The sequence below is a fragment of the Xiphophorus hellerii genome, chromosome 8, assembly GCF_003331165.1.
Source record: "Xiphophorus hellerii strain 12219 chromosome 8, Xiphophorus_hellerii-4.1, whole genome shotgun sequence".
Classification (NCBI taxonomy): Eukaryota; Metazoa; Chordata; class Actinopteri; order Cyprinodontiformes; family Poeciliidae; genus Xiphophorus; species Xiphophorus hellerii.
In genome coordinates, this window is record NC_045679.1 from 29,229,119 (window position 1) to 29,256,885 (window position 27,767).

A 27,767-nucleotide genomic window follows, 5' to 3' on the forward strand; every position below is an offset into this window, starting at 1 on the left:
AGGTTAAGGCATTTGAGGCTAATGTGGCTAACAATCTCAAAAATGAAGGTGGGGCTAAGTCTGAGGCTGACAGTAATAGCAGCAGAAAGTAGGTACTGTAACAACCCTTAACCTACCCTAATGCTGTAGGAAAGGAAATATTCAGCAAAGTTTCCAGAAAGACCCAAATTATACAACGCTGCTGCTTAATACATCCACATGAACCACTCTCGTCTACACTTAAAAGGTTTTTAATGTGCCACATCCATGTTTGTTTTGAATACAAAGTACTTTAATTGATTCTGTACTTGCTCCTCAGTTGTAAAATTTATTTGCATCAACATCAAATTGACAGCCAAATGGAAACACTCAGTGAAGATAAGGAATTATAGTAAAAAATATCTACATAGCTGAATTAGGGGTTGACTAGACAATTCTTTACTCTGCAATGGCTTTTTAAGTGGCTAGTCACAACCATGTGACAAAATTGATTTTTTCAGAAGATGAACTTGGCGAGTTTGTTAGTTTGAATTGTATTTTTAAAAAAAGTAGTTTACCAACTAGGGGTACTGCAAACTCCGGCAAAGGGTACCGGAATAGGAGCGCTGCATGGCGCCATGGTTAAAGCAGGTGCCCTATATAGAGGCTGTCCCGAGCTCGACTCCCATTCCCAGTCTCTTTACCTCATGCCCTCCCCTCTCAGCTCCTCAGCTGGCAGAGGAGCAGCAGGTGGCTGCACTGAATTTTATTGTCATCAAAGGTGATCCATTCTTAAGCTTAGTTAATAATACTTCCATGGCACAATTGTGGTCAACGTACTGATGCCCATCCAATCATCAGTATCAGACTGATAATACTTAGTCTAAGTGGGTTTTTTGGTAATGTTTGCTGTGTAGACATTTTGTGTACAGTTTTGCAAAACAGGAAAGTGACACTTTTTTGGTTTAATATTTTTCAAAACAACAATTGAATTATCTTCTTTTTATTGGTTTCCCCCTAATTAAGGAAGCTAACATTTTGCAGTATTATAATTAATCATATTTTTGTTCTCAACTAGAAAGAAGTATGTTCCTTCACAAAATGTTGCCATTGGATCAAAAATGATATTGAGCATTTCTTTTAGTATCTGTAACAAGATTGAAATGTTTGTATGGCAACAATCCTGAGGCCTAGGCTTTGTCCTGAGTGGACCGAACTACGATGGAAGTGTTCCTTTGCTGTCAGTTTGAGAGTTATTTAGAGTTCATTTTATTGCATTGCTTACTTTTAACCAACAATCTGATCGTTGAACAAGTTAATGAATTTTAATCACAAGCAACTTAGCAGTACAACGTAACGTAATCATCTTAATTAAAAAACAAATATCTAATACAGACAGCTAACATGCTGCATGGTGAAATGTCCTGGGTTCAAATCCCAGCCTGGTATCTTTCTGCATGGAGTTTACATGTTCTGTTATAACGACATTGTCTTATTTCCACCAAGAACTATGTACAGGAGATTTTTTGCCAGAACATCTTTTTTAAAGGTTAAAGTGAAAAAGAGTGTAAAGATTTGGCATGTTAACAAGCATTTTAATAAAGATGTAGAGTAAACTATTTTTGAATATGATAGAACTAGTATCTGCAGTTCTAGTTTCATATCAATGCTCCTTCTGAAAATACTGTAGATGTTTTGGGAGAGTAAGTGCAACACCTCTGCTATACCTGAAGTTCTTGACATGGTCCTCCACTGCACTGAGGTGCAGTGTGTGAGTCAGAGCCTGCTGGTAGGTTAGAGCCTGGGTTGACGAGCCCCAGTTCACATCTGCAAAGGCGGACACACGCAGGCAAAAACACACTGGAGTTAGTCAATGTGTTTATGGATCAGTCTGCCAAGCTAAAGGCCATGTGACCCATGCAGAGCTACAGTCAGAGAAAAGGCCTACTCTGTGTGTGTAGCTGCATGTCAAACTGCGTGAACACATGTGTGTGTTCTGAGCTTTGTGTTTAGCAGAGTACAGATCAGTGCTTCATGTTACTTAGAAAACATTTCTTCCTCCTCCAAATTCTGGTTTTCCAACAGCAAAGCTACATTCTGAATAACTTTTTTTGGGAACCCTGGAGAGTCTGGTCCAATTCGGTCTTACTTAACAGAAATGAGAGGTTGATCTCCTGTCCTCATCCTCAGAGGATGAACTGATATTGCTGTCAGCAGAACTTAATGAGCTGATTACAGAGTAATTTTCTTTACAAAAAACCATCATATTCTTCACTACTGTTACTGATCCACAGCCAAGGAGAAAAACATTTAAATTTAAATCCATTCCTATTATATTCTGCCTCTAAATTCAGATAGTACTTGTTATGAACATTTAGATATTGTTAATATGTAAATTTAGCAAACAACAAAACATCTTAAGCAGTTTAGTGCAGAGGTCCTGAGGATGGCATACAGAGAACAGTTTTACTGAAATGCGTCACATTATTTGTCACACCTGCAAAAAGCACATCTGCCAAAACAAAAACTCACCTGGCTTTTTGTGACTCACATAGATGTAGAGAGCCATAACAATGACATTAGTGAGTAGAGCAGCCGCCCAGTTGATGACAAACATCACCACACAGCATAGCACAGCTCCAGCAAGCGAAACCCACATGTTGTAGTATTTGAAGCTGGGACGCCAGCCTGGAGCAGCAACAACAATTTATCACAAGAAGAGAAAGTTTGGGCCATGGATGTACGATGCTGTGGGATAGTTAGAAGTTATCAAAAAAACAACCATATAATGAAGCTAAGATACAAATTCTCTTTAAGCTTGAGACAAATTCTATTAGAATAATTAGAATTAGAAGAAGAAGGGGCACTGTTGTTCTCCGAATAAGGTCATGGTCTCTAAAACAGTGAACAGAGTTGTTAAGGGCATGGACAACAAATGCTTGGGTTAAACAATGAAAATTAGAAGGAATTAGACTCATTACTATAAGGTTATAACAGCTATTAACAGGATCACATTTAACACAAAAGCTAGACGGACTTTAGTGATGGCATATAACTACTGTGTGTTGTTACAGAAGGAGTCAACAACAAACCACAGGACATAAACGGTACACTGGTATCTCTCTTTTTCCCATGAAAGGTTTGCAGTTCCCAGAGGCAGATGGAGTTGGAGGGGGGGTGGGTCCGAACACAAAACTGGGTTTCCAGCTTGTGGTTCCACATGCAGGACAAAACATTCTGTCTAAATGAGTCATGTACCATTTAGGTCCAGATGACCTGCTGCAGATATTAGAAACAGATAAATAATCTGTACCTGTTGGTCTGCACAGGATTTGGTATAGAAGGAGGAAAGAGCACAACTTAATAAAATACCATCTACTCTGCAGTAAAACATGTATTTTAAATAACAAATTAAAGAGTTCAACTCCAAAAAATGTATTTCAAAACTGCAGTTATTTTAGGAAAGACAAACAAAACAAAACATAACAGCAGAGGTCAGGAATGTGATTTGACATTGTGTTTGTTTTCATATTGTATATTTATTTTATTTTAAATCTGTATCTCATTTCTCAGCCTGCCTGTGCAGCCATCTCCTCTTTCCTTCACACTGCGCAAGCGCACGTCAACAAATCCTGTCGTGTGGAACTGAGTGAATGGGGAAGTTTGCGTGTTGCTGCGGAAAATTACCTCGACGGTGCAGCGAGTCAAAATGCATAAACACAGTGAGTCTAATATGACATTTATAAAACAAGCACTTGACAGAGTTTGGCTATATTGAGGCTCACTGCCAAAAAACAGACATCCGGAGCGGCCAAATAGCAGGTAAAGCAGCGCACAACTACCAACACTCGGAAGAGCATCACAGTCAGAAAGCTAAACAAATAACCCGAAAAATAATTTAAGTCTTCAAGCTGACGGTGCAAGATCCTGGGTTCTGCTCTTGCTGTTGGACCACCGCTACTCGCTACTGGTAGTAATATTTCACAGACGTAGCACCGCTCTACCTCGACTTGGCAGTGAACTCTCACACCGAACGTTTGCTTAAGATCGGTGATCGGCAGAGATCGGCCTCGTGGGTGATCGGAATCAGAAGCAAAAAACCTGATCAGAGTATCCCTATTTGAGACCATGCTAAAATCTTTGGAAAAACTCCACAATAATGGTCACCATCCCCACCAGTTCTTATAAGCTGCGAGTCAACAGCAGGAATGCATGCTTCTGCTTAGGATCAGTTGATACTCTAGTCACTCGTTTTAATTCTTGGTAATGTTTCATCACATTTACATTTTAGTACAACTGAACTTCAAATTTAAAATCATTAATTCAATGTCATTAAACCAATCACAGAACGTGTAGAAAACCTCCAACATTGTCTAACATTCTTAGCTTAACATATTTTTATGCTGTTTTTCACTTTTTGCACCTCCATCTTACCTGGAGAGTTGGCCAGGGATGCGTGGAACACAGAGAAATTGATCAAGGCGTAGGATGCCAGGAAAAAGTTGGAGATAATTGGCGCAATTGTGTTTAACTCAGCTGGAAGCAGAAGAAACAGAAACTTAAGAAAAAGGATTATTTCCACTTTCTCTCCAACTGTCTTACTTAACAGTATGATGGGTTATTTAAAATACTACACTTTCAAACAAAATAGATACCAGAGAAAAGTTAAAACCTCTTTTTAGAGGGGAAAGTCATAACGCTCTGTACAACATAAATCACAGTTAAGTCGTACAAACAAGCATAAGAAGCAACAACAAGTCTGGGAAAACACTTTTTAAAAACATTTTTAGAGTCAGCAAAACAAAGCTGCACCGATGGTCCCCCGAGTGTCCAACTAAATATAACGGAAGATTGTGAGTTTGGGAGCCAAGAGCAGCAGTGTATTTAGTTAAAAGCTGACACAAATAATCAAGAACCTGGCCAAGAACTTTTAAGCCAAATTCTAAAATCCACTAAGATGCAGGAAAGTGCACCGGGTGATGCCAATACTTTTACTACATATGGTGAGAAGTCTGGCTGCTGCGTTCAGAACAGCTGCCAGACGAGAGACAGACCATCTGTGCAGACTGGTGAAATAGCATTACAACATTCCAGGCTGATGACACAAAAAATGTGTCATATTTTGGAACTATTGTTATTAAAATTAAAGCCACATAGGCTTTGTTAACCAAAACCTAATGTGGATTAAAATGCAACTCCTAGATAAAAAGAAATTAACAAATTAAAATATGAACATACTACATTTAAAACCATTTCAGAAGCCAGTGAGATATAATAGTTTGAAAGCATAAAATCCCCTGATGACCTTTTTATGCTTCTAAGCTAATGTTATTTATATAATTTTACCATAAACTTTAGATGTACAAGTTAGTGTAAAAAATGTAAAAGTAAGCAACGAGAGCAGCGTACCGATTAGGATGAAAGCCAGAGCGATGCCGAAGGTCAGGATGTAGCCTCGGAGAGGCTCATTGTTCTTCCCGTATCCTTTGGCAAATATTCCAATATAAGGGTAGATGTTGTCTTTACATAAAGCCTGCAAAAAACAGAAATGCCGTTATAGTCCTGAGTCTAATTCCTTCTAATTTTCATTGTTTAACCCAAGCATTTGTTGTCCATGCCCTTAATAACTCTGTTCACTGTTTTAGAGACCATGACCTTATTCGGAGAACAACAGTGCCCCTTCTTCTTCTAATTCTAATTATTCTAATAGAATTTGTCTCAAGGTTCATATCTTAACATAGTACTAATACGTAAAGAGGGATAAACAGTTTGCCAGTAGTATAATGTATTAGTTATGCCGGTGCATGGATTGACTCTTACCTGGAATACTTTAGGCGCACTCACTAAAGAGGCCAGAGCAGAGGACAGAGTGGCAGAGAATATTCCAGCTGAGATGATGGGAGAAAAACCTGAAACCAAGCTCATCACCTGAAGCAACACAGAAACAAAGTCAACTTTCTGACGTTTCCATCTAGGAAATACGTGGCAAATTCATGTCGCTGTTTGTATGTGCCAAGTGTGACTTTGTGTGCATTCATTCTGAAACCAGATTCAAAGGAAGATCTGGGTTGGTTGAGGGAGTGGTAACATTTGCATGACACAACCTCAAAACTTTTTTTTGGTGTTACTTACTGTATTTCCATAGACCATATGTAGTGATTTTATAATCTCATACATTTGCCATTTTAATTAATACTTTATCTCTCCCAACAACATGGTCCTCAATCACAAGTGTTGCACTCAATGGATATGAAGTAATTTACATGATATAGCCAAGCAGAGCATGTATGTGGGTTTGTTGTGAAGTGTTAGTGTTTTGTGCGACAGTTGAATAAGTAGAGGAGGGTAGGCCTGCCAGCACACATGAACAAAGAACAGGAAGTTCAACTTGGTAGCATTGTTTGTATCTGTATGTATTAAGTTCTTTCTGATTTGGGCTTTTTGCACAGAATGAAGACATTACAATGCTTTGAGAATTGCTTGGTTTGGAGTTTTACCTAATTCTCTGCAAATAAAAAACATTAACAAATTCTTATTTTATTGAAGCTGCTTCATACCTGGAAGTCAGAATGGAGTCCATAGCGGCAGGTTTTTTGGCTCTTGCAGCTAGAGAAGTCAAAGCCAAACTTGCAGGAAGCACCAGTGCAGTTTGCAGTGCTGATTGTGTCATTAGGATTTCCACTGGCATCTCTCACAATGCAAGACCCTAAAGTCAGAAAAGCAGAACACACATAAGATGTATCCTCAAAAGAAGGGGGGTGAAAACTGCAACAGGAGAGCAGGGTGTACCTGTGGAAACTGCGACCCCCAAGTAGACAATGCCTGTAATCAATATGGCAAGTAGTGTTCCTCTGGGGATTGCCATCTGTGGGTCCTGCAACAAACACATGCAACAAAACCTACAAATATTGACCAAGCTATAACAGAAGTAGCTCTGTTTGCTCATGGATGACAAACAATATTGAAATGATCGTTTAAACAATTGCTCATTTTATTTGGAAACTCATTCCAATCAGCACCATAAAAACAAACTGAAAGGGGAATTTGATTAAATAGTTTAAATGATTAGGTTTTATAGCTAATTACACAATTATTTTAAACTGAGGTTAAAAATAATGCTGAAATAAAACTCTGAAGAAGGTTGATCCAACAACCTTGTTGTTGTTGGATTAACAAGAAGTTGTAGGTAGGGTGCAGCGATTGCAGTTATTTGGCCAATCGCTTTAATTGCGATTGGCCAAATCGCAATTAATGATTGATTGACTACCAATCATTAAAAAGTCTGAAACTGCCAATTCCAATTTTGGTCGATACCAATTTTTTTTGTCTGAAATCAAGAAAATTATCAACAGTGTGGTGACTACTGTTAACTGTAAATGTGCAAACATGACCTGGTGGACCGGTCTATCAGTCAAACCTCACTCATAGAAGAGAGCAGAAGAGGACAGTGGTTGATTTTTAAACCTTCATTGAGATAGATAAGATTGGATTCAGCTGACCACCAATTTCACAAACTTAAGGAAATTTGTTGGCCGATAAATCGGTGCACCCCCAGTAATAGGATTCTGACATTTGACACCTGTGTGCACCGTAAGTGCATCTACCTTTAGCATTGTTTACTGCAACAATGTCTTCACAGCTCTGGCAAAAAAAATAAAAATCAATCCTCCAGCTGCAGCTGATTGAAAATACTGCTGCTGGGGTTCTCACTAAAACAAGGAAGTTAGAGCATATCACCCAGTTCTAAAGTCCTTACACTGAGACAACAGACTTTAAAATACTGTTAGTTTATAAATCACTTAACGGCTTAGCACCACAATACATTAAAAAAGCTGCTTGTGTTGGATCAACCTTTCAGACCTCTCAGGTCTTCTGGCTCTGCTCTGCATCAGAACCAGAAGAAAACATGAAGAAGCAGCATTCAGCTTCTACGCACCACAAATATGGAATAAACTTAGAGAAAACTACGAAACAGCGGGAATACTGAGTTCCTTTAAATCAAGACTAAAAGCCACTTGTTTAGAGTTGCTTTTGAATCATAATAAATGAAACACTGGCCAACATATTTGATGTGTATTAATGACACTTGACAAAATGTCAAATGTTTGATGTTTTCTCAATTGTTGTGATGTCTTCTATACCTTTGTTTTTTTGTGTTTTTATCATGTAAAGCACTTTACATCATGTAAATGCCTTGTTGCTGAAATGTACTATACAAATAAACTTGATTGATTTATTGATACGTGGACACTTTTTTAAAATGTGTATGAACCGGCTGACTTACAGCAAGGTCTCCAGAAATGTTAGCACCAGCCAGAATCCCAGTGGCTGCGGGGAAGAAGATGGCAAAGACAGAAAAGAACGTCTCATCTCGAAAGTCTGGTCCCATGTTCTCCCACATGATTTCACCTGAAATCAAAAAACAAGTGCAAGAAGCAGTTGTAATTGCTGCTATTAACCACTGTAAAATATCTGAAATATGAAAAATTAAAGTTTGGTTAAAAAGAAAAAAAAGAACTTTGAGTCACAGGCTGATCATACCATCATATCCAAAGAAGCCTGAAGGTTTCTTTGACTCCACAGAAATGAAGGATCCGATAAAATAGTTCACAATAGCTGTGACAAGGACAACAAGCAGGAAGATCTGGGCCTAAAGAAAACAAATGACTGAATTATTATTTCTTGAATTCTATTAAAATCAGAGGGTTACAGAGAGATATGAAAGTTTTCGAGAAACTTTGTGTTTCTATACTGATGGTATCAGCTGACAGGTTATACCTTAGCCTCCCATTCCATTCCTGCCACAGAGATACCCAACAGAACGATTACTGTAATGGTGCCAATGATTCGGATGTCATTGATGTCATCAGTCATGAGCGCATCCGCACCCTGACAGACATTTCAGGGAGATGTTAAACAAAAATGCAATGATCAGTAGGTGGACATTTAAATAATACCTGACTCAAATTAAAACTGAATCTGCTAATAAGTCATCACAAAAAAGCTTTACGATGAGCAACATAGGGAATCAAAAGACTTACTTTGAGAAGTTCCACAACAGTTTCAGCAAAGCCGACTACATACATGGCCACAGCCACTGCATTAGCAAAGGCAAATATCAGGCCAATAGAGCCTCCAAACTCTGGACCCAAACTCCTCGAGATCAAGTAGTACGCTCCTCCTGCATGAAGACCAATACATGGTGAGACTGAAGACTGAAGTCATCCAGTTTTTGGAAGAAAGAGAAAGAGAAATGTGATTAATCATGCAAATGCTTATTGCGACAGGCCTACTCAGAACTATTTGTTTGTGGTTTCATGCTGTAATACTGTTCTACATCATAAAAACGAATCAAAATCAATGATCACAATCACATGGCACCAAAAAAATGTATTCAGCCTAATGTGGATCAAAGCCAGACTGAGTCTGGGTCCAAACATGGTATGCTCTGTGGGAAACTCAAGTTTACATGCTCCCACTAGTCCCAGTCCATGATGTGAAAGTGATCGTCAAACACTTTCGTTATTGCATCAGCACCCAGCCCACTAGAGAGAACGCCATGACCACAAAAACAGAAAAGAAATGACTTGTGAGGAACTCAGAGCTATTTCAGTTCCAGGATCCAAACTGGAACAGACACTGTACATCAGCTGCCTGCCTGAGCCTGCCTTTTAGAAGATCTAAAAGAGCTTAACGTCACAAAGAGGCCTCTTTGGAGACTGCATAGTAAACTGGTTTACTGGGTTTCTGATGTTTTCTGATGGGTACTGCAACACCACTTTATAAGTATGTCTGCATCTCTGTGTTAAACTCCAGAGCTAATCCCAACTATCTGTTCATATTGCCAACATCGAAAACTGTTAAGCCCCCCACATACTTGGGCGTACTGTGTGCATTTTAAGCAATTTAAATGGGTATTACTAATCCAGGTTGCTCTAGAGGCAGACTGGGACTCGACAAATACCTCCTCGAACAAATCCATTGGTGGCTATGGCAGAAGTAGAGAGGCCAGTGATGGTTGTCACAACAGTTGCCATGCCGACGATCACACAGGCCAGAGCTGCAAAATAAAACACAAAGATGTATCATGTTAAGTCGTTTCACTCAGAGCTCTGTGAAGTGTTAAGGGCCCTTACCCACAATCAAACCCCCCCCTGTAGTTACTTAGAGGTTATTTTTCACATCACAGTGGAAAATCCCAGATTGTGGGCTAGTGTGATGGCTGTAGGCTTCTGAACAGACTATTGATAACTATACCACATGCCAGTGGTCTGCAACTTAGCCAGAATGTTTTCAGTATCCGCAGGAGACCAGCTCTCTAACACCAGTGGTAAAATCTGGTCCTGCTCACATATCACATATCAGACAACACATATCACCAACATCATATGTGCATAAAAAAAGGTCCCTTATTGAACCACTTCTGTTCAACACCAATAAAACTGTCCAAAGGTGGAGTCCAGTAATCTGTCCTGTCTCTGTGCCCTTTAGCATTGTGGATCCAATATAGCAGGGGTGCCCAAAGTCGGTCCTCGAGGGCCTGCATCCTGCATGTTTTAGTTCTCTCCCTCGTTTAACGCACCTGGATCAAATGATGGCTTGTTAGAAGGCCTAAGAAGAACACTGACATGCTGAAAAGGTTGTTACTACTACCAGGGAGAGAACTAAAACGTGCAGGATCCCGGCCGTTGAGGCCCAACTTTGGGCACCCCTGCAATAGAGGATTTAAGGCACCAACTGACCTGCTTCCGTCTTTAGGCAGCAGTGTTTCTCAATTCCGGTCCTCACGCCCCCCTGCCCTGCATGTTTTAGGTGTTTCCCTCCTGCCACACACCTGGATTGAATATTTGTATGATTAGCAAGCTTCTCCACTACTTGATGGTCATGCAGTGATTTGAATCAGCTGTTCTGGAATAGAGGCACATCTAAAACATGCAGAGCAGGGGGGCCTGAGGACTGGAATTGAGAAGCACTGGGCTAAAGGAAGGACTAATGGATATTCTGAATCCAAACCAGGTCAGTGAATTCATCCAAGTTAGCTTATTATAAAACTGAAAGAATAACCCTTGTAACCTTTTTTCAAGCAACAAGGGGAAAAGTGATTTGCCCTCATTTCTGCCAGCAGACAAACAAGCAGGGACGGCTGGTATAAGTTGGCTAGTAGAGCTAAGCCCTCCCTGAAGTTTACAATAAAGTTGTTAAAATAACTTAAAAATAACTACCTACAAATAATTACATTTTAGAAATAATGTATCACATTTTGTTAAATTTTCAACAAACCTGGTGTCAAACTGCCTGGGGAAAATCCCGGGATCTTTCCAAAGGGCTAACTTCTGACAGCCCCATTCAGCCTGTCTGTCATGGCACAGAATGACTGACAGGCGTCTAGCCACGCCCCCTCGGTTTAACTCATTTGGGCTAATTTTGGTCAGCCCAGGGCCGGCTACAGGATTCATCCAAGCAGGATGGACTTGCCTTGAGCTTGAGTGTGTCCCAGAAAAGCAGTGAGCTTCTCTTTAAATAAGGCAGGCCTTATTTAAAAACATTGTATCTTGTTTCATTTTATCAGTGTGATTCTGTCCAGGAGTGTTGGAAAATTAATGCAGATAAATTAATTTGGACAGAATTATGTAAGCTTTGGTATGTTTCCATGGTTGATTTCTTATGGTTGACTACAGCAGGTTTTATTCCTATTTTGCAAATTGGATGCATCTCTTATTTGGAATTATATATATATATATATATATATAAGCCCATCCTTCAAATATCACCACCAGCTGTCACTGCAAATAAGGTTAACATTTCTGAGTCTAGCTTTGAGGTTTTTGGGTCCTAAACTCACACAGCCCCCCTTAGAGAAGAACTGTAGTCTGCAAATGTAAAATATCTTTTTTTAAAAAACAATAGTTTACACTTGTTTGTCCATTTTACCCCTTTAAAAGGATCCAGGACTAGTTGAACATGTTGGCCTAAATATGTTGCAATGTTCCTATTACCTAAAAAATTGCTGTTTTTGATACGCCAAAACTCAATAATTGCATCAAAATGTGAATTTTTTGTTGTATTTTTCACGGAGGTCACCATTTTTTCACCGATGGGTTGATGACGCGTTTTGGTCCATTCTGTACTGGAGTCTACAGAGTTAACACAGGAAGGCTAACTTTTCCCGAGTAGTTGTTTATCATATTGCGTTTGACTGGTGTAATTTTAGATAATGCCATACTGTGTCACTATTGGCTGTGATTAAAAAAATAGGCAAATCTGGATAATTTCCCACATGAAATAAAGGAGAGCGCAGTGCAGGAGCCGGAGTGGAACACAACGAAGGACCTAATCTGGACCTTTCTTCACAACACTTTGAGCCATTTATACCAGCAGAACTAACGAAGGCTCTAACAGATGATCATTACCTTAACGAGCTAAAATTAAATGTCGTGCTGCCATGCTGAGACAGGCAGAGCTTGACGATATGTATATATATATCAGTATTTATGCACTATACTGCCTGCGGTACTGCCATCACCGATCCGACCGGAAACCATGGCTGTACGGTGTTGGTGGTAACAATGTCCGGTGTCGCTATTACCACCACACCAGACTCTACACAGCACAGCTGATGCCAACCGGACACAGCGATACAGACGCTGGGAGAAACGTCAAAGACAAGCAGCGCTAATGGAGCTATCACTACTGGAAATGCTAATGGAGCTACAACACTGGTACTGTGGAACCGCTACCAACACCGAACAAATTTCGGACCCTACACCGCTATTTCCTAACTGGACACAGAGTTACAGAAGTACTTACCAGATCACACAGTCCGACCAGAGTCCTTCACCGTTTCATTTACGAAGCTGAAGGCAGCAGCAGAAAAACACCAGCTCCTACTGCCAACTCTGTCCTCTTCCTCCGTTTGGTCCTCCTCCTCTCACCTCTTCTGATTTCTACGTTCTGATCGATTTCAATGCGCTCCGGTTCAAATTAAAAAGGCTTGACATTACTCATCACTGTTTTGGCTGGAGGAGGCAGGCAGTTGGACCATTACACGTCATTTACCCAGAATGCATTGCAGAGTGAACAACATGGCGACATTTCTGTGAAAATATTTTTATTAAAATTTATAAGAAACTAAATATCCTACAGTATTATTACTGTATTGTTTTTTCATCCAAGATAAATATTTCCCAAATAAGGTCTATTTTTATAACTAATTGTGGTTCCTTATAAAATTAAATATGCTCTTCTTTACTAAGATGAACCGTGTTCATCCCAACAGCTGCTTTTCATTCAGCAGTGCAGGACTGTCATGCTGTAAACAGGTGACTTCCTGTTTCTGAAAAAGAACAAGTGACATTACAGCAACTTTTTCATCTAGTAAGTCAAGAGTTGTTGCATCAGATTGTGTTTGTTTGTAATACCTTGTGGGGACCATTTTCTTGACACATACTACAATGTGGGGACCGAAGCCTGGTCCCCACAAGGGGAAACGCTGTTTTTGGGTCAGGGATTAGATTTAGAACTAAGGTGTGAATTGAGTTTTGGCTAGGGTTAAGGTTAGGTATGTAATGGTTAGGGTTAGTGTAAGGATAAGGATCAGGCTGTAGAAATGAATGGAAGTCAATGGAAAATCCCCACAAATATAGCCACGCAAATGTGTGTGGGGGTGTGCACACATACACACACTAAACATAAGTTCTCCATTTTATGTAAGCATATAAATAAACAAAGCTTACATCAGTGCTATTTTCTTAATACTGGAACTGTGTGGAATTGAACATGAGTTGGCAGCTTACCAATTCCAGCCTGGCCAACAATCCATGTCATGCGGATAAAGAGCATGACTCCCCAAATGTTCAACATGCAGCGTACCTGCAGAGAAAATCATTTGTTACACTCAAAGACTGGCAAAGTTTTTGGAAGTTAACTTCTTTCAGCAACTTCTTGCTACTCAAAATGCCAGACTTTGAAAGACTTCCACTAGATTTATGAAGTAACATATTGTTGTGTCTACCACTAGGTGGTGTACGAGAATAGTACTGATGTAGAGGGAAGAAGAAGAAGAGATAAGATGGAGGAAAGGAATACCTGATGTTGTTGTACTGAGCAAGTTAAGAATAAAAGCTGTTGAGAAGAGTTCTTTGTCTACTCGTGCTTCTACCTGGCTTCCAAACATAACACACATCTCTTCAGACGAAGGTACAAACTGTTGGCAAGGACGCTAGTTGCTTGTGGGCCAACTAGAAGGAGTAGCCTGAATGATTACGGGCAACAAGAAAACGATGTGTGACAGCTGGCAATGTGATCAGCCTGTTTTAGTCTGCCAAGGCATCAGATATAAATAGTGGAGAACAGTATGTTTCTACCAATGAAACACCACAAACCACTTCAGTCTGAGGCTGGGCTCAAACTCACCAATAACAAATCAATATGTAATGACCACCATGTTTCTATCTTAGTTTATCTTTTGACTGCTTTATCTAAAATAACAACCAACCCTAAACATCGAATTTCATTAAAGTCAGGTTAGCTTATCTTTTATATCACTGCTGCTTGTTTAAATATCACCCAACGCAAAGGCAAAAAATGAACTACTTCACAACTGCAGAGAGTCACTGCATCGACTCTCTGTTGATGCAGTGAAAATAAAACAAAAAAACCCCACAAGAAACCATTTTTTCTTAGTGTTTGAGATTAAATCACTTAAAACTATTCCCAGCAGTGGGTCAGTTAGGATCAACAAAGAAAATACGTGTTTGTTAAATGCCAGAATAATTTCCTTTACTCTCTGTCAAATTCATATTTCCTTAGTATTTAGTATCTACCTGTTAATGGAATGATTTGGGTCAGGATATCTGTATAAGCTTCTCACTCTAATTTGCTGGAATTTTAATCCTCCTGAATGAACTGGCTGTAGGCCTCCTCACTTAGACACAGTTTTTAATACGGTTCAAGTTATTTATATTGCACCAATTCACAATAAAGGTCTTAAATTCAATCATACATACGTCCCAATTGTAGCTTGTCAGCAAATAAGCAATTTCCCATTTAGGATCAAGAAAGTCTATTCTATTCTAGTTGTCAAACAGTGCATTAAGTTCAGTTCATTAACATCAGTCTAAAAAAGTATTTTTGTCAAAGGAAACCCAGAAAATTGCATCGAGTCATTCGCTCTTCCTGGACGAGAACTGGTGACAATCATTTCATTGTGTCATTGACTTTACAGCCATCCCTCAGATTGAGCATGCATAGCGACAGTGGAGTGGAAATCTTAGCTTCTAGCTCAGCTCATATTGACTTTTACCCGCTTTTGACATAATTTGGGGTTATTGTCCATTTGAAAGACTCACTGGTGTTTTGAGACTTTCCTATAATATTTTTGCAAATGTTCTTTACTCATGATGTCCATTAAGTCAGTCTCTTCTGCAACAATACAATACTGTGCCACCCCGTACTTCACAGTTTAGACTGTGTTTCCGGTCTTGTAGCCAGTCTTTCAAAGTTTCATAACAATGGCAATTTTGTCCAAACACTTTAATTTTAGTCTCAGACCAAAAGAAATGGCTCCAAAGATGAGAGAGTCATGGCTTCTTCTCCTCTGAGTCACCTTCCTGCCCATGTAGGTAAAGGACATGTCTTCCCAGTTTTAACATCTTTGCAGTCGCTTGCTTTTTTTCTATGGCTGATTTACAGATTTAGCACCAAGACATTCATCTCTGGAACACAGAACCCATGTCACTACATAAAAAAGTATTGGACACATCAATCTAGCACCTTCACACAGAGAAATGAAAAACATCTGCTTCTATTACTTGGCTAATTTCTTTAAAATGTTTCATAATGTCACAGAAGGAAGCAATGTGTTTTAGGGATTGCCTCAAAGTAAATCTAGAGTGCTGCTTCTATTTAACACAAATATTGTGAATTCACCTATGAGGAGCCATGAAAGTTACAGTGGAATATCATCTCTGCTGTCCTGATACTGAAGCTGTCAGCATGTCATGACAGTCAGAACTAGGGGTGCACTGATATATTGGCCAGCTGATTTCCTTAATTTTGGGAGATTGGTGGCCAGTTAGTTTTTACATGTAAAGCCGATCTTATCCGCTGATCTTATCTACTTTGGCAAAGGTCTAAAAATCAACCACTGTCCTCTACTCTCAAGTGAGAAATGCTTGACTGATAGACCAGCCCACCAGGTCATGTGTTTACAGTTAACAATACTGTTGCCAATTCAGCAACTTTCTTGATATATTGAGCAACAAAAAAATTTGACAAAAAAATAATAAAATTGGTATCAGCAGGTTAGGCTTTTAAAACGATTGGTAATCAGCAATCGGCCAGAAAACTGCAATTGGTGCACCCCTGGTCATAACAAATAACATGACAAATTATCTGAAATTTTAACAGTTTTTCTAACCATTTATGTATAATCTTTTTCTAGGTTGGGAGCTATAGAGAAAAGGAAAACAACAGAATTTCAAATGCTTCCGAAGAGACGTCCTAGAAAACTAGCTTGAAGCCACCTCATAATGCTACTTTCTGAGGAACAACAAACTGGTTCTAGTTGAATTAAACCAGCACCAGCCCTGGTCTACCAATGAATTGGCTATGGTTGCAGAAACATTTTAACCATATTATTATAACATCATTACAATTTGATTAATCACAACAGAAAAACTAGGCAACTAAATACACTTGTATTACTTATTTAGATAACCCAATTATAAACAATAAAAGCATTTTTAAAGTGACTTACCAGAACCCCCTTAATCCAGCCAAACTTGACCACTCCTTTGGGCTCTGCTGCCTCTTTTGCAGCAGCCTCTTCAGCCGGTGTCAGCTCATCACCATTAGGAAAGCCATCCTCAAATGGCTCCTGAGAACAACAAATATTGTCACATTACTCAACAAAATAAAATAATTGTACAGAGTTTCTTGTACAGGGTTTCCCTAAGCTCAGTTGGAGGTGCGGCAGAAAAGTTCACCATTGAAGGGTTCACTCTACTGTCGCCGATCGATATATTCGTCCAGTTGTCCATTCTTATTACGTACATTATATAGCTTTGCTTCCAGGAGCATTTCAAGTTCACAAAGTGACGTCAATGAGTTTGCCAGTACCAAAGCTCCTACACGCATGACAGATTTAAGCTGAAGTTGGAACAGTCCATTATTCTGTTGCCAAAGCTAAAAGCAAAAAGGTCTTCTGTCAGAAGAAAACATCTCTTAGGAGGGTGGAGAAGAGGGCAGCATTTATCAATGTATAAATGCAATAATTAGTTAAGTTAGTGAAGCCTCCAGTCTATTTTCTCAGCTCGTTAAGAGGATTATATTATGAGTTTTAGAAGGTTGTCTGATAAAAATATCCAGAAAATGGGGAAATGTGTAAGTAGATGATGGATCATGAGATTTAGACCTAGAGATACAAATGATAATATCTGCAATGTTACTGGTGGCAAACTAAAATTTTCCACCAATATGTAAATGGTCTTCCTGTGATCGGGTCAGTTAAACTAACATGAATTTGACTGCTTTTTGACTAAATATGAACTTGTCCAAACTTGCTGATTGTGAATAAAGATGGATAAGGCAGATTTAAACTAGATTAAAGAACAGATTTTTTTTAGGCATTTAAAGAACCAAAAAGTCTGGATCCAAGTCAGGAAGTATTTGTTAAACAACAAAATAAAGGTTAGGACTAACTTAGCAGTATTTGGATGGAATGGACATATTAAACACTATGTGTATCAGTTACCACACACTGACTAAAGATCATGTTCATAATTTGCTTTCTCAACAAAAAATGAGCTTCAGAGTGGTGTTTCAACAACAGAGTATTTGGCATGGATGACCTTGGCTTTTTCAACATTCTTACATTTTGCCATTTCATCAAGCAGCTGCTATTGATTAGCACTGATGTGTTCATGCCCTCCAGGTTTTTGTGTGCTACAAATAACAATCCTGCTAATGTAGAGTAATACTTATGTAATAGAGTAATAGAGTATTCTTAAAAATAAGATCTCACACAATAAAAGTAAAACTAAAGTAATCCCACAAATTGTTATTTTGTTTGACAATGGATTACCACCATGAAATAGAGAAGAAGAAGGTCTAAATGGATAGACTGTGCTGACACTTAACTCTGCAGCAGAGAATTGCTGCCAAGTGGGGGAGTTTTAAGGAGTATGCTCATTCTCCTCCCCTCATAAAACCTTTGAGGTAAAATAACACAGTAACAGTAATACTAGAGAGTCCTCCATTTGTAATTGGATCAGCTAGGATGATAATGTAAAGAGCCTCTCACATACTTCACATGGAAGGCTAAAATCTAAATTTTAAGTACTTAGCACACACACTGTCTCATACACTGCATACCTCAAAGGTGTTTTTATTCATTATTATATACTGTATAATGAATAGAAGCACCGCAATTGGGTAAAATTTCCTGTTACTATAATTCAGTTTTTTTTATCTGAAGCTAAAGAAAAAAGAAAATAAAACTGTGTGTGCAAGAGCTTAGAACAGCAATAGACAGAATGTGGAATAGAAAATAATCCATCTATCTACTGTAAAACTCAAATGTGTCCAAATTCTCAGTAACTGATGTACTGCAATTTAATTGTATTTTACACGTTTTTTTTTTTTTTTCCAATACAAGATTAAAAATTAACTTTCTAAGATCTTTAAGGATGGGCCAGGTGCTGCACATAGCAATACAAAATTTCTGGCTTTAACTAATTATTCAGCACTAAGTAGTTGTGCATAATAGTACAGGGGCAGTATGGTTCATTCTTCGTTTTTAAAGAATGATTCTGGTTTCATTCTTCGTATTGAAACTAGAGCATTTCAATAAGCTCTGGTTTGCTTCAGTCAAGAGAAACAAAAAAAGTGGCAAATACAGAAATGACTGGACATTTGGTTTGATTTTTTTTTTAATTGACGGATGGAAATCTAATGTCAAAAGAGTTAAAGCTAATGTTCTTAGTCGTGTGTGTGTGTGCGAACATGGTAGTGTGTTCTGTGGGTTGCTGCGCTGCCCTCTGCTTGACTTGCCTGTCACCCATTGACAGTGTGAGATTTGCAGACATGTTTTGATACTGTGGCACTCATGCACCAAAATTTTTCCACTACCTTTCCAAAACTTAAAAAATTAATTGCAACACGGGTTTGAAGAGGGCAACCAAATATGTGGTAAATGCAACTTAATTTCTCAATAATGTGTCTACAAAAAGTCTATCTGAAGTTCACAGAAAATACACCAAAAAAGACTCCAAGAAACAGACCATCACAGGACTAAATGCCTACAGGTTAATTGCCTTGACATCTGTGATCATGAAAACATTTGATTGCCTTGTACTGAAACATTTGAAAGACATCAGAGGCACCCTAGAATTTGGTTTTCTGGTCAATAGGTCACCAGAGGATGCAGTCAACTCGGGTCTATGCTTCATCCACTTAGACCATCCGAGGGCATACATCAGAATCCTGTTAGTAGACATCAGCTCTGCCTTCAACAACATCAATCCAGACATCCTCCTCCAGGAGATTATCCAGTTCACTGTGCCAGTCTCCACCTGCCAGTGGATCACCAACTTCCTCACTGATCGGCAGCATCTACTGCCTAAGAATCATCAACACCCTTTGGGGGCGCATTCTCTCCACACTCTGTTTTGCCTGGTATGAAAATGACTAATCATCACTGGTCTGATCCAGGACAGTGATGAGTATGCATCCAGTCAGGAGGTGAATCAAATGAACCGCTGGTGCAGTCAGAGCCACCTGCAGCTAAACTTGCTAAAATCTGTGCAAATGATAGGTAGAGGCAGAGCCTCGCCTATTATCGTGTAAAAATAATATATAATATGATAATTTATATTGCTATTTTCACCCTGTGGTTTGCACTATAAAGTATTTTTTTCATTGCGCTTAACCAATTTTGATTATTTTTTCTTCAAAATTGCTGAAGTTTCGCGGTTTCCTATTAAAATGCTCAGAAGCGCAGCTGGTGACCAGCGAGCTGAGCCTCACCTTGGATTGTGCAACCTCTTGCTAACTGTGCTGGCTACCATTTGATGGGAGCATGTTCTTCCTGTCTGCACATCACCAATAAAATAGTTAAAAAACATTTAATATATGAACTGATTTTCCATAATTTAGCTCATTTATATAATGTACAGTGTTTTTTGTCACCAACTGTGTGTGTGTAATGTGTTTCGTGTGCTGAGGAGCGATCATAAACTGCAGAAAACAGTCGAGGTGAGGCAGGCAATTATCTTGCCTCATGGCAGGGGGTGCTCATGATCCGAGACATTGGTTTTGTGACTCCACAACTGCAGAGTAAGTAATAGCGAGCTAGCTAGACAGTAAAAAAGTACAGTGATATATTTAATGTTTTCTCCTCTCTTCTGATGTCAACATGGATGACTACATTATTACACTTAAACAGTTTTCTAAAGTGGATTTTCAATTGAAGCATGAAATAATAACTAAAGGAAGATCAACACCAGAGCTGAAGGTTTGCTTCACACTTACAGACAAAAGGGTACTCCCTCTTTTCAAATGGAAAGAAAAGACAGGCTTTGTGGATGTCCTGCTAAAAACTGCCTTTCCTGCTTTCTCTGCCATCTTTTCTCAACTTGTGGCACTGTGTGGATTTAGATGGGATTTTGTAACCTAAATAATTTACTAAGAAGCCCGACCAAACACGAGCGATCTACTACTCGTATTCAAAGCCAGATCGCATTAAAACCGTTTGGGATGTCAAGGATAGACTTGGCTTTTAATGAAGGGATATTTTTGTGCACAATGAGCGGCGCACAGACTTCATTTATAAGTAAAGATAAGACAGCAGTAAAAAAATGTGTTTAGTTTTCTAATGAAATGTGCGTTTTGTGAGCTACAGTGTGTATGAGTAAAGAACACAGAAAAATAACCCACAAACTAGATTAGCTCAAGCAGCGATAGCTAATCTACGACAGTGGTCACTTATTAATAATCACAAAATAAACATTAAGCCTAAAACCATAGCACTGCAACAGACTGAATGTAAAGTGTTTTGTGTGGGAAATATTTGAGAGTTTTTTGGTGTTGAATCCTGAAACAAAGTGCCATTGTTGTCAGTTGCTATGGCAAAAAGTCTGTGTGTAGCTTGGCCAATACAGAGGGCGACAAAGAAGTGGTTTTGAGTTGCACTTCAACGGTTTTTCCCTTTGCTGTGGAGCATAGCACTAAATTAATAATACCTACATTTCCAAATTTCTTTGAGTTAATGGAATTATTCTACCGTGTCAGCGCGGCTATGGATGGCATGTAAAAGAATAGTCTGTTTGCACTCCAGCATTTTCCGTATCCGCAAAATTTCCGTATGTAAACAACAACATGCAAGGGGTCTATATTTGTAAATCTGATTAAGTCAGTGCCTCACCAGCTATGAACCTCATCGCACATCACTGCTGTGAATCAGCTACAAAATACAGACATATCCAAACTGCAACAAACAATTAGATCCAACGGTCATCCGGATTGACGTTCCATCCATTTCTGACTTATACAGGACTAGGACCAGCAAAACAACCCAACACATCCTGGTCACAGGGTAGAGTTTCACCCTCAAGTTGGCGCTACAGAGCACGAAGAACAAAAACTCCAACATAAGAATAGCTCCTATCTGGTGAACACAGTGAATATCTAACAGCTATTGCAGTCAGCTACACAGTTGAAAACAAATGAGCACATTTGCACTAGCACAGTAGGACTTTCACTCTTATGTGTATGTACACGTATGTACACATTTATGTTAGCATATAAACACAAACACATATCGGTATGTGCAACAAACTGCTGCACACACATTTAAATACTGTTCGTCATTCCCCCCATCCTAACTAACTGAAAGCTTATTATGTATTCATAAGAGATAAAATCATTTATGTTTTAGTTAATATTTTAAATTATACAATGATTTTATATGATTAGATTGTTTGGACTTCAGGATGTCAACTTCACAATTAATTTCTTTGGCAATCTTACTATCAGATTATATAGCAAATTATTTCAGCTGCAGTTATGGTAAAAGAAATTGCAGGCTCTGTAGCTTTGGTGAACAGTTAGTCTTCTACACTATTTGGCAAGGAACTAGAGTGGTCTAGTTCACGTCTTGGTGTAAAATGCTACACAATACAAAACTGGCAGGAAACAAGAAGTGGAAAATAAATTAGTTTCACAAGTTATGTTGGAAATGGTCCAAAAGACAGTCAGTCTCCTCAGGCACCAGGGACAAAGCAGGAAATTAAAGAGAATTGCTTGTGGTTTACAGCTAATAAACAATGAAACACTCTGCCATTTCATTTTAATCATCTGCAATCTCATCTATTTGTAATCCCAAAGTAATTGAAACCATGTTGTAAAAGAACTCTATAAAAGCTCCAGCTAATTAGTGACACAAGTTACAAAATTAAAGAAGCAGGTAAACTGTCTTTAAGCCAACTTGGGACATGTTTACAGAGAACAAGTGTGTGAAAGCTAGCACTAAAGCTAAGCAGCCACGGTGCCGAGGAATTTACATTATGGAGATCTACGGCATTTACTTTGGTTGTTAAAAAATGGTAATACATGAAAAATGAATATCTAGAAATCCCAGATCTATGGAGAACTCCACAAAACTATGTTCCTTTAAGTGGCTTCAGACAGTTAATCATTTGCAGACTAATTCAAACACATACTTGTGTGCTAATTTGTGCTGTTAGGAGCTGGTTACGGGGAATCCCAATGTGGTTAACACTACTGTAATGGGTATTGGATATACAGATGAAATTCTTGCTAAAATATATTTCATAATTGTCCTGTGATGGCTGGCTTTTGCCGCCCCCTACTGGTTGCCTATAAATACGAGGGGAAACCGGAAATTCCACACAGTTTGTTCAGCGCTCTCTTGTGGTAAGCCATCAAATCCGGTTCTCTTCTGAGTAGTGTTGGTGGTTCTGTTCAAAGGCTAACTTGGAGTTTTGTTACAGTACACAGAGTGACTAGTGGACCAGTAGGGAAGCTCACTGCGCTATTAGTGTGTTGTTGACAACTCATTTCAGTTCCAGTAAATGGCATAAAATCCAACCAACTGGCCTCCGCGAGTGCATGACGGGTATGGAGCTGTCACACTAGGAATCTGCGATATAAACGGTATACGGTAGAAATTTGGCCTACAATCTACGGACCAACCGCGGTAATGCATGTTGAGGTAATCAACTGGTGTCAAAATAGAGCAAGCGAGAAGCAGCGTAGTTCATCTGCTCTTTATTTATTGTCAGGTGAAGGCAGTCAGAGAAAGCCACCTGCCATAGCAGTGCTTGAATATGGTTAAAATAGCTTTGGCCTGCACCAAATAATGACAAGATCACAGGTGTCAAACTCCAGTCCTCAAGGACCGGTGTCCTGCAGTTTTTAGATACAAAACACTGGAATGAAATGGCTTAATTACCTCCTCCTTGTGTAGATAAGTTCTCCAGAACTTTGCTAATGACCTAATTATTCTCTTCAGGTGTGGTGCAGCAGAGGCACATCTAAAAGGTGCAGGATACTGGACCTTGAGGACTGAAGTTTGACACCCCTGGACAAGATAGTTCATGTCTTAATGCTGGCACTGCATGCTGGCAAACGCAAAACTTCATTTTGTTAATGTTTTTATGTTTCCCGTTATTAGACCTCTGTCCTGTAAATACCTCTTAACATACATCTCTGTATATAAATTTACTTTGTGTTTGGGCACAATCATCACATAAGACAAGAAAACCGCTATTTAACTAAAGTGAATTTACTTAATAAATTCTTATTCAGATATTTCAAAATGTACACTACCCTTGATAAGGTAATATAGCTGGATGTTGGTCACCATCACTGAAACCATATCTTCTTGCTTCAGCAGTATTGAAGGCAGACCATCTGCAACTGCTATACCTTATTCACCAGAAGAAACTGAAAGGTACTTTCCTTATTTATGTTGACTTCTCACCGTAAATAAGGATTTAGACTAATGTTCACACAGCCTGCAGAATCTTCAGATTCTACTGTATTTGTGTCTGGACCTCTGTGAAATCCGCAAAGACCCCATTTCATTGGCCCTTGAACAAATATATACCTCACCTGCAAACCTGGACAAGCCTGGTGTTATTGTTTGTCTTCATTGTAGATGTAATGTAATGTAGATGGTAAAATAATGTAGATGGTAAAATACATTCAGATGGTTTAGATTTTCACAGGACAGCAAATTTCTTTTTCAATTGATATTTTGACATAATTAACAGCTAGTAAATGTATAATTAAAAAATAAACATTTTATGTATTTATTTAAAGTACCCCAAAAATAGCTTTCATACTAACACATTTAATGCATACACATTTGATGGACATAAAAAGAATTTTTTTTTACATATACAGAGGCCTGTTGCGATAAACGATAAATCAATCAATCGTACGATAAATTAAAACTATCAACCTCATTTTAATTATCGGCTTTATCGTCTCTTCCGGCCTTTTTTTCTTTCTTTTGATGACACTGAATGAAAAAAGGCTCAACGTGTACTGTGAATTATTGCATCATGTAGTCGGATGTGCCAATTTTCTCTATTTAAATCTAATTATTGCTATAGGGCAGTGCTTCTCAAATAGTGGGGGGCGCGAGGCTCCATCAAGGGGGGCGCGTTTGACCTCGGGGAACATGCTTTTTTATTTTTTTATTTTGATGTTTTTACTGTCCTAGAATAAAGTGCAATTGCACCTCCACTACATTAGGGGGCAGTGGAGCTCTCATTGGCAGAGTGTGCGCAGGGAGCATTCGCTCGGTGGTGTAGGGGTTTGCGTGCTTTGCACACAGCACATAGTATGACACGAAGTGTAGCAGACCCTCAAGTGACACCATGGAAAAATATTTAACAGGGATGAGAAGACAGGCGAAGAGAGACAGAGATAAAGAGACAAAAGAAAGTCTCCCAAAAGCTAAGACGAGGAAATATGACGAGGCGTATGTAGCGCTTGGCTTCACTGTGACTACGGTGGGAGACAAGGAAAGACTGGTGTGCTTACTGTGTCTCAAAATGTTGACAGCGGACAGCATGAAGCCAAATAAATTAAGGCGTCACTTAAAGACATTACACCCCAATCACGCTGATAAGCCGCTTGAGTTTTTTCAGCGAAAACGTGCCGAATATTGCCAACAGTCATCCCGCTTTGTGACTGCTACTTCAGTAAACCAGCGAGCGTTGTTGGCATAAGTTGGTGTACCAAATTGCTCAGTGCAAAAAACCCCACACCATAGCAGAGGAGCTGATACTGCCTGCAGCATTAGACATGGTCTCTGTCATGCTGGATGACGCAAGTGCTGCAAAAAAAAAACTATCCCTCTGTCCAATGACACTGTTGCTAGACGTATAAATGACATTGCTGATGATCTTAAAGAACAGCTGGTAGATAAACTCAAAGACAAACGTTTGCCTTACATTTTGATGAAGCAACTGACAGCAACAAAGACTGTTTGTTTATTGCTTATGTACGTTTTGACATGACAAATTCCCTGTGTGAGGATCTACTTTTTTGTATATATGTCAGAGACAGAGCCACAGCTGAAGAGCTCTTCAAAATGCTAGACTGCTTCCTGACTGAGAATGGGCTAAAGTGGGAGAACTGCATTGGTGTTTGCAGTGATGGTGCACAGACCATGGCAGGGATGAGAAAAGGACTTCGGACTCTCATCAAGAAGGCCTCACCTAATGCTGAGTGGACACACTGTGTTATACACAGAGAAGCACTGGCATCAAGGCACCTTTCCTCTGAATTAAGTGAGGTTATGCCTGACATTGTAGGTGTAGTCAATTTAATAAAGACCAGACCACTAAAAACAAGAGTCTTCTCTGCTATCTGTGAGGAGATGGGAGCTGAACATCAAGCTGTGCTGTTTCACAGTGAGGCAAGGTGGCTGTCACGAGGAAAAGTGTTGTCCCGAGTTTTTGAGCTCAGAGAGGAGATAAGAATGTTTTTGGAGCAGGAGCACAAGTATGAAGTTGCAAGAAAGTTTAGTGATGAGAACTTTCTGATGAAACTAGCCTACCTGAGTGACATATTTGGAAAGCTCAATGAACTAAATCTACAGCTTCAAGGGAAAGATAAACACCTCCCTCAGGTCACAGACAAGATCAGCTCTTTCACTCGAAAGCTTGCAATGTGGGGCAGGCGACTTGATGAAGGAAATACTGAGTCATTTGAGAACCTGCAGGAATTTGTTGACACTACTGACTATGATGCCACCTCAGTGATTCCATATTTTAAGCAGCATATTTCATCACTGATGGGATTCTTTACAAAGTACTTCCCTGAAAACAGTTCCCAGTATGACTGGGTGAGAGATCCTTTTAATGCACCAGCTCCAACTGGTTTTAGCTCTGCAGAGGAGAAGCAGTTCATAGACATCACATCTGACTCCATATTGAGACTAAGTTTCACATCCCAGACACTGAGTGAATTCTGGCTGAATGTGGAGAAGCAATATCCACTCTTAGGACAAAGAGCTGTGCACATTCTTCTTCCATTTGCAACTTCTTGTGTGAGACTGGCTTCTCTGCTGTTGCTGCTCTGAAAAGCAAATTCAGGCCCCAGCTACACATTGAGCACGAGCTGAGAGTTGCTGTGTCCTGCTTCAAACCCCGCTTCAAAAAGCTGTGCATTGCAAAACGTGCTCATTGTAGCCATTAGTCCAGACATCATCTTTGATTAAAAAAAAAAAATCAGCACAAATTATTTTATATATTTTTGTTTTGCAGGTTAAAGTTTTTTTTAATATTGTGCTCCTGAGTTAATGTTGGTGATCAGTTTGAATGCATTATTATTTATTGATTTTATGTAATTTAATTTTTCAGTATCATATTGTTTGACATGGTCAGTCAAAAATGTTAATAGTTTATTAAGGATTTAATTTTATTTTTGAATTTCAGATGCACTTTAAATCTTTTCTGTTACAGTTAATAAAGCTATTCTTTGTTGTAAGTTGGTCCATATTTCTTTCTTTTTTTATTCTCTTATACTTTAATAAGGATACAGTGTTATGCAGAGGTGTACTTATAACAATTTTGTAGACAATGATACTATTTATAGTCGAGCTGGGGGGGCTCGAGATGTTTTCTTCTTCCTAGGGGGGGCATGACAGAAAAGTACATTTTTTTGTTAATGGAGACTGAGAATCCATTTTATTTTTGTTTTTGGTTGTTTTGTTTATTTTGTTTATCAGTTCCAGTGTTTAGTGTTCTTTTGAAAATAAAGTGCATCTATCTTTGGCAAGAAATCGCATGCATTATTACATAATTTCCATTAAATCAGTGTAAAAAGGTCTTCAAACAATATTATCGTTTATCGCAATAATTTTTGAGACAATTAATCGCTCCGCAAAATTTGTTATCGTGACAGGCCTACATATACATTGTGAAGATACAAGCAATTTTCAGGTTCAGTAATGTTATGTCAAAGTCAAGTTTGCCAGTGGATCAAATTTCCTACCAATGTGCGTATCGGTGTGGCCGTTTGAGAGTGCGAATGTGTGAATGTGAGTCAAGTGTAATGCACTTTGAGTAGGCAAAATGACTGGAAAAGTGCTATATAAGTTCAGTCCATTTACCATTTAATTGTACAGGAAAATCAATATACATTTTCTAACACTAACTGTCTATTTATACGTTTCCTTTCATCTTCAGACAATCTGCAGCAGATGAGATTCTGGGAGGTTCCACACCAAGAACTCAAGCTTCAAATTGTGCAGACCACCAAACCAGGGCGCC

At 39.0% G+C, this 27,767-nt stretch overlaps 1 protein-coding gene and 1 long non-coding RNA gene across 5 annotated transcripts in view; one reads left to right on the forward strand and one right to left on the reverse strand.

Moving 5' to 3' along the window:
• slc12a2 (solute carrier family 12 member 2) overlaps window positions 1-27,767 on the reverse strand; it is a 76,316-nt gene that overhangs the window by 25,368 nt on the left and 23,181 nt on the right. For all 4 annotated transcript variants that reach the window (XM_032568998.1, XM_032568995.1, XM_032568997.1 and 1 more), the window contains exons 2-15: window positions 16,715-16,834; window positions 13,752-13,827; window positions 9,923-10,018; window positions 9,000-9,139; window positions 8,737-8,847; window positions 8,500-8,608; window positions 8,243-8,367; window positions 6,748-6,832; window positions 6,516-6,664; window positions 5,779-5,886; window positions 5,368-5,491; window positions 4,393-4,494; window positions 2,491-2,646; window positions 1,686-1,785 (exon numbers count right to left, since the gene is read on the reverse strand). In XM_032568998.1, the coding sequence (XP_032424889.1) occupies window positions 1,686-1,785; window positions 2,491-2,646; window positions 4,393-4,494; window positions 5,368-5,491; window positions 5,779-5,886; window positions 6,516-6,664; window positions 6,748-6,832; window positions 8,243-8,367; window positions 8,500-8,608; window positions 8,737-8,847; window positions 9,000-9,139; window positions 9,923-10,018; window positions 13,752-13,827; window positions 16,715-16,834 (1,601 nt within the window). The remainder of the gene's footprint in view (window positions 1-1,685; window positions 1,786-2,490; window positions 2,647-4,392; window positions 4,495-5,367; window positions 5,492-5,778; window positions 5,887-6,515; window positions 6,665-6,747; window positions 6,833-8,242; window positions 8,368-8,499; window positions 8,609-8,736; window positions 8,848-8,999; window positions 9,140-9,922; window positions 10,019-13,751; window positions 13,828-16,714; window positions 16,835-27,767) is intronic.
• The window catches only part of LOC116723851 (uncharacterized), a 19,285-nt gene continuing 11,751 nt past the window's right edge, over window positions 20,234-27,767 (forward strand). The window contains exon 1 of the long non-coding RNA XR_004340052.1: window positions 20,234-21,279. This is a non-coding gene — a long non-coding RNA (uncharacterized LOC116723851). The remainder of the gene's footprint in view (window positions 21,280-27,767) is intronic.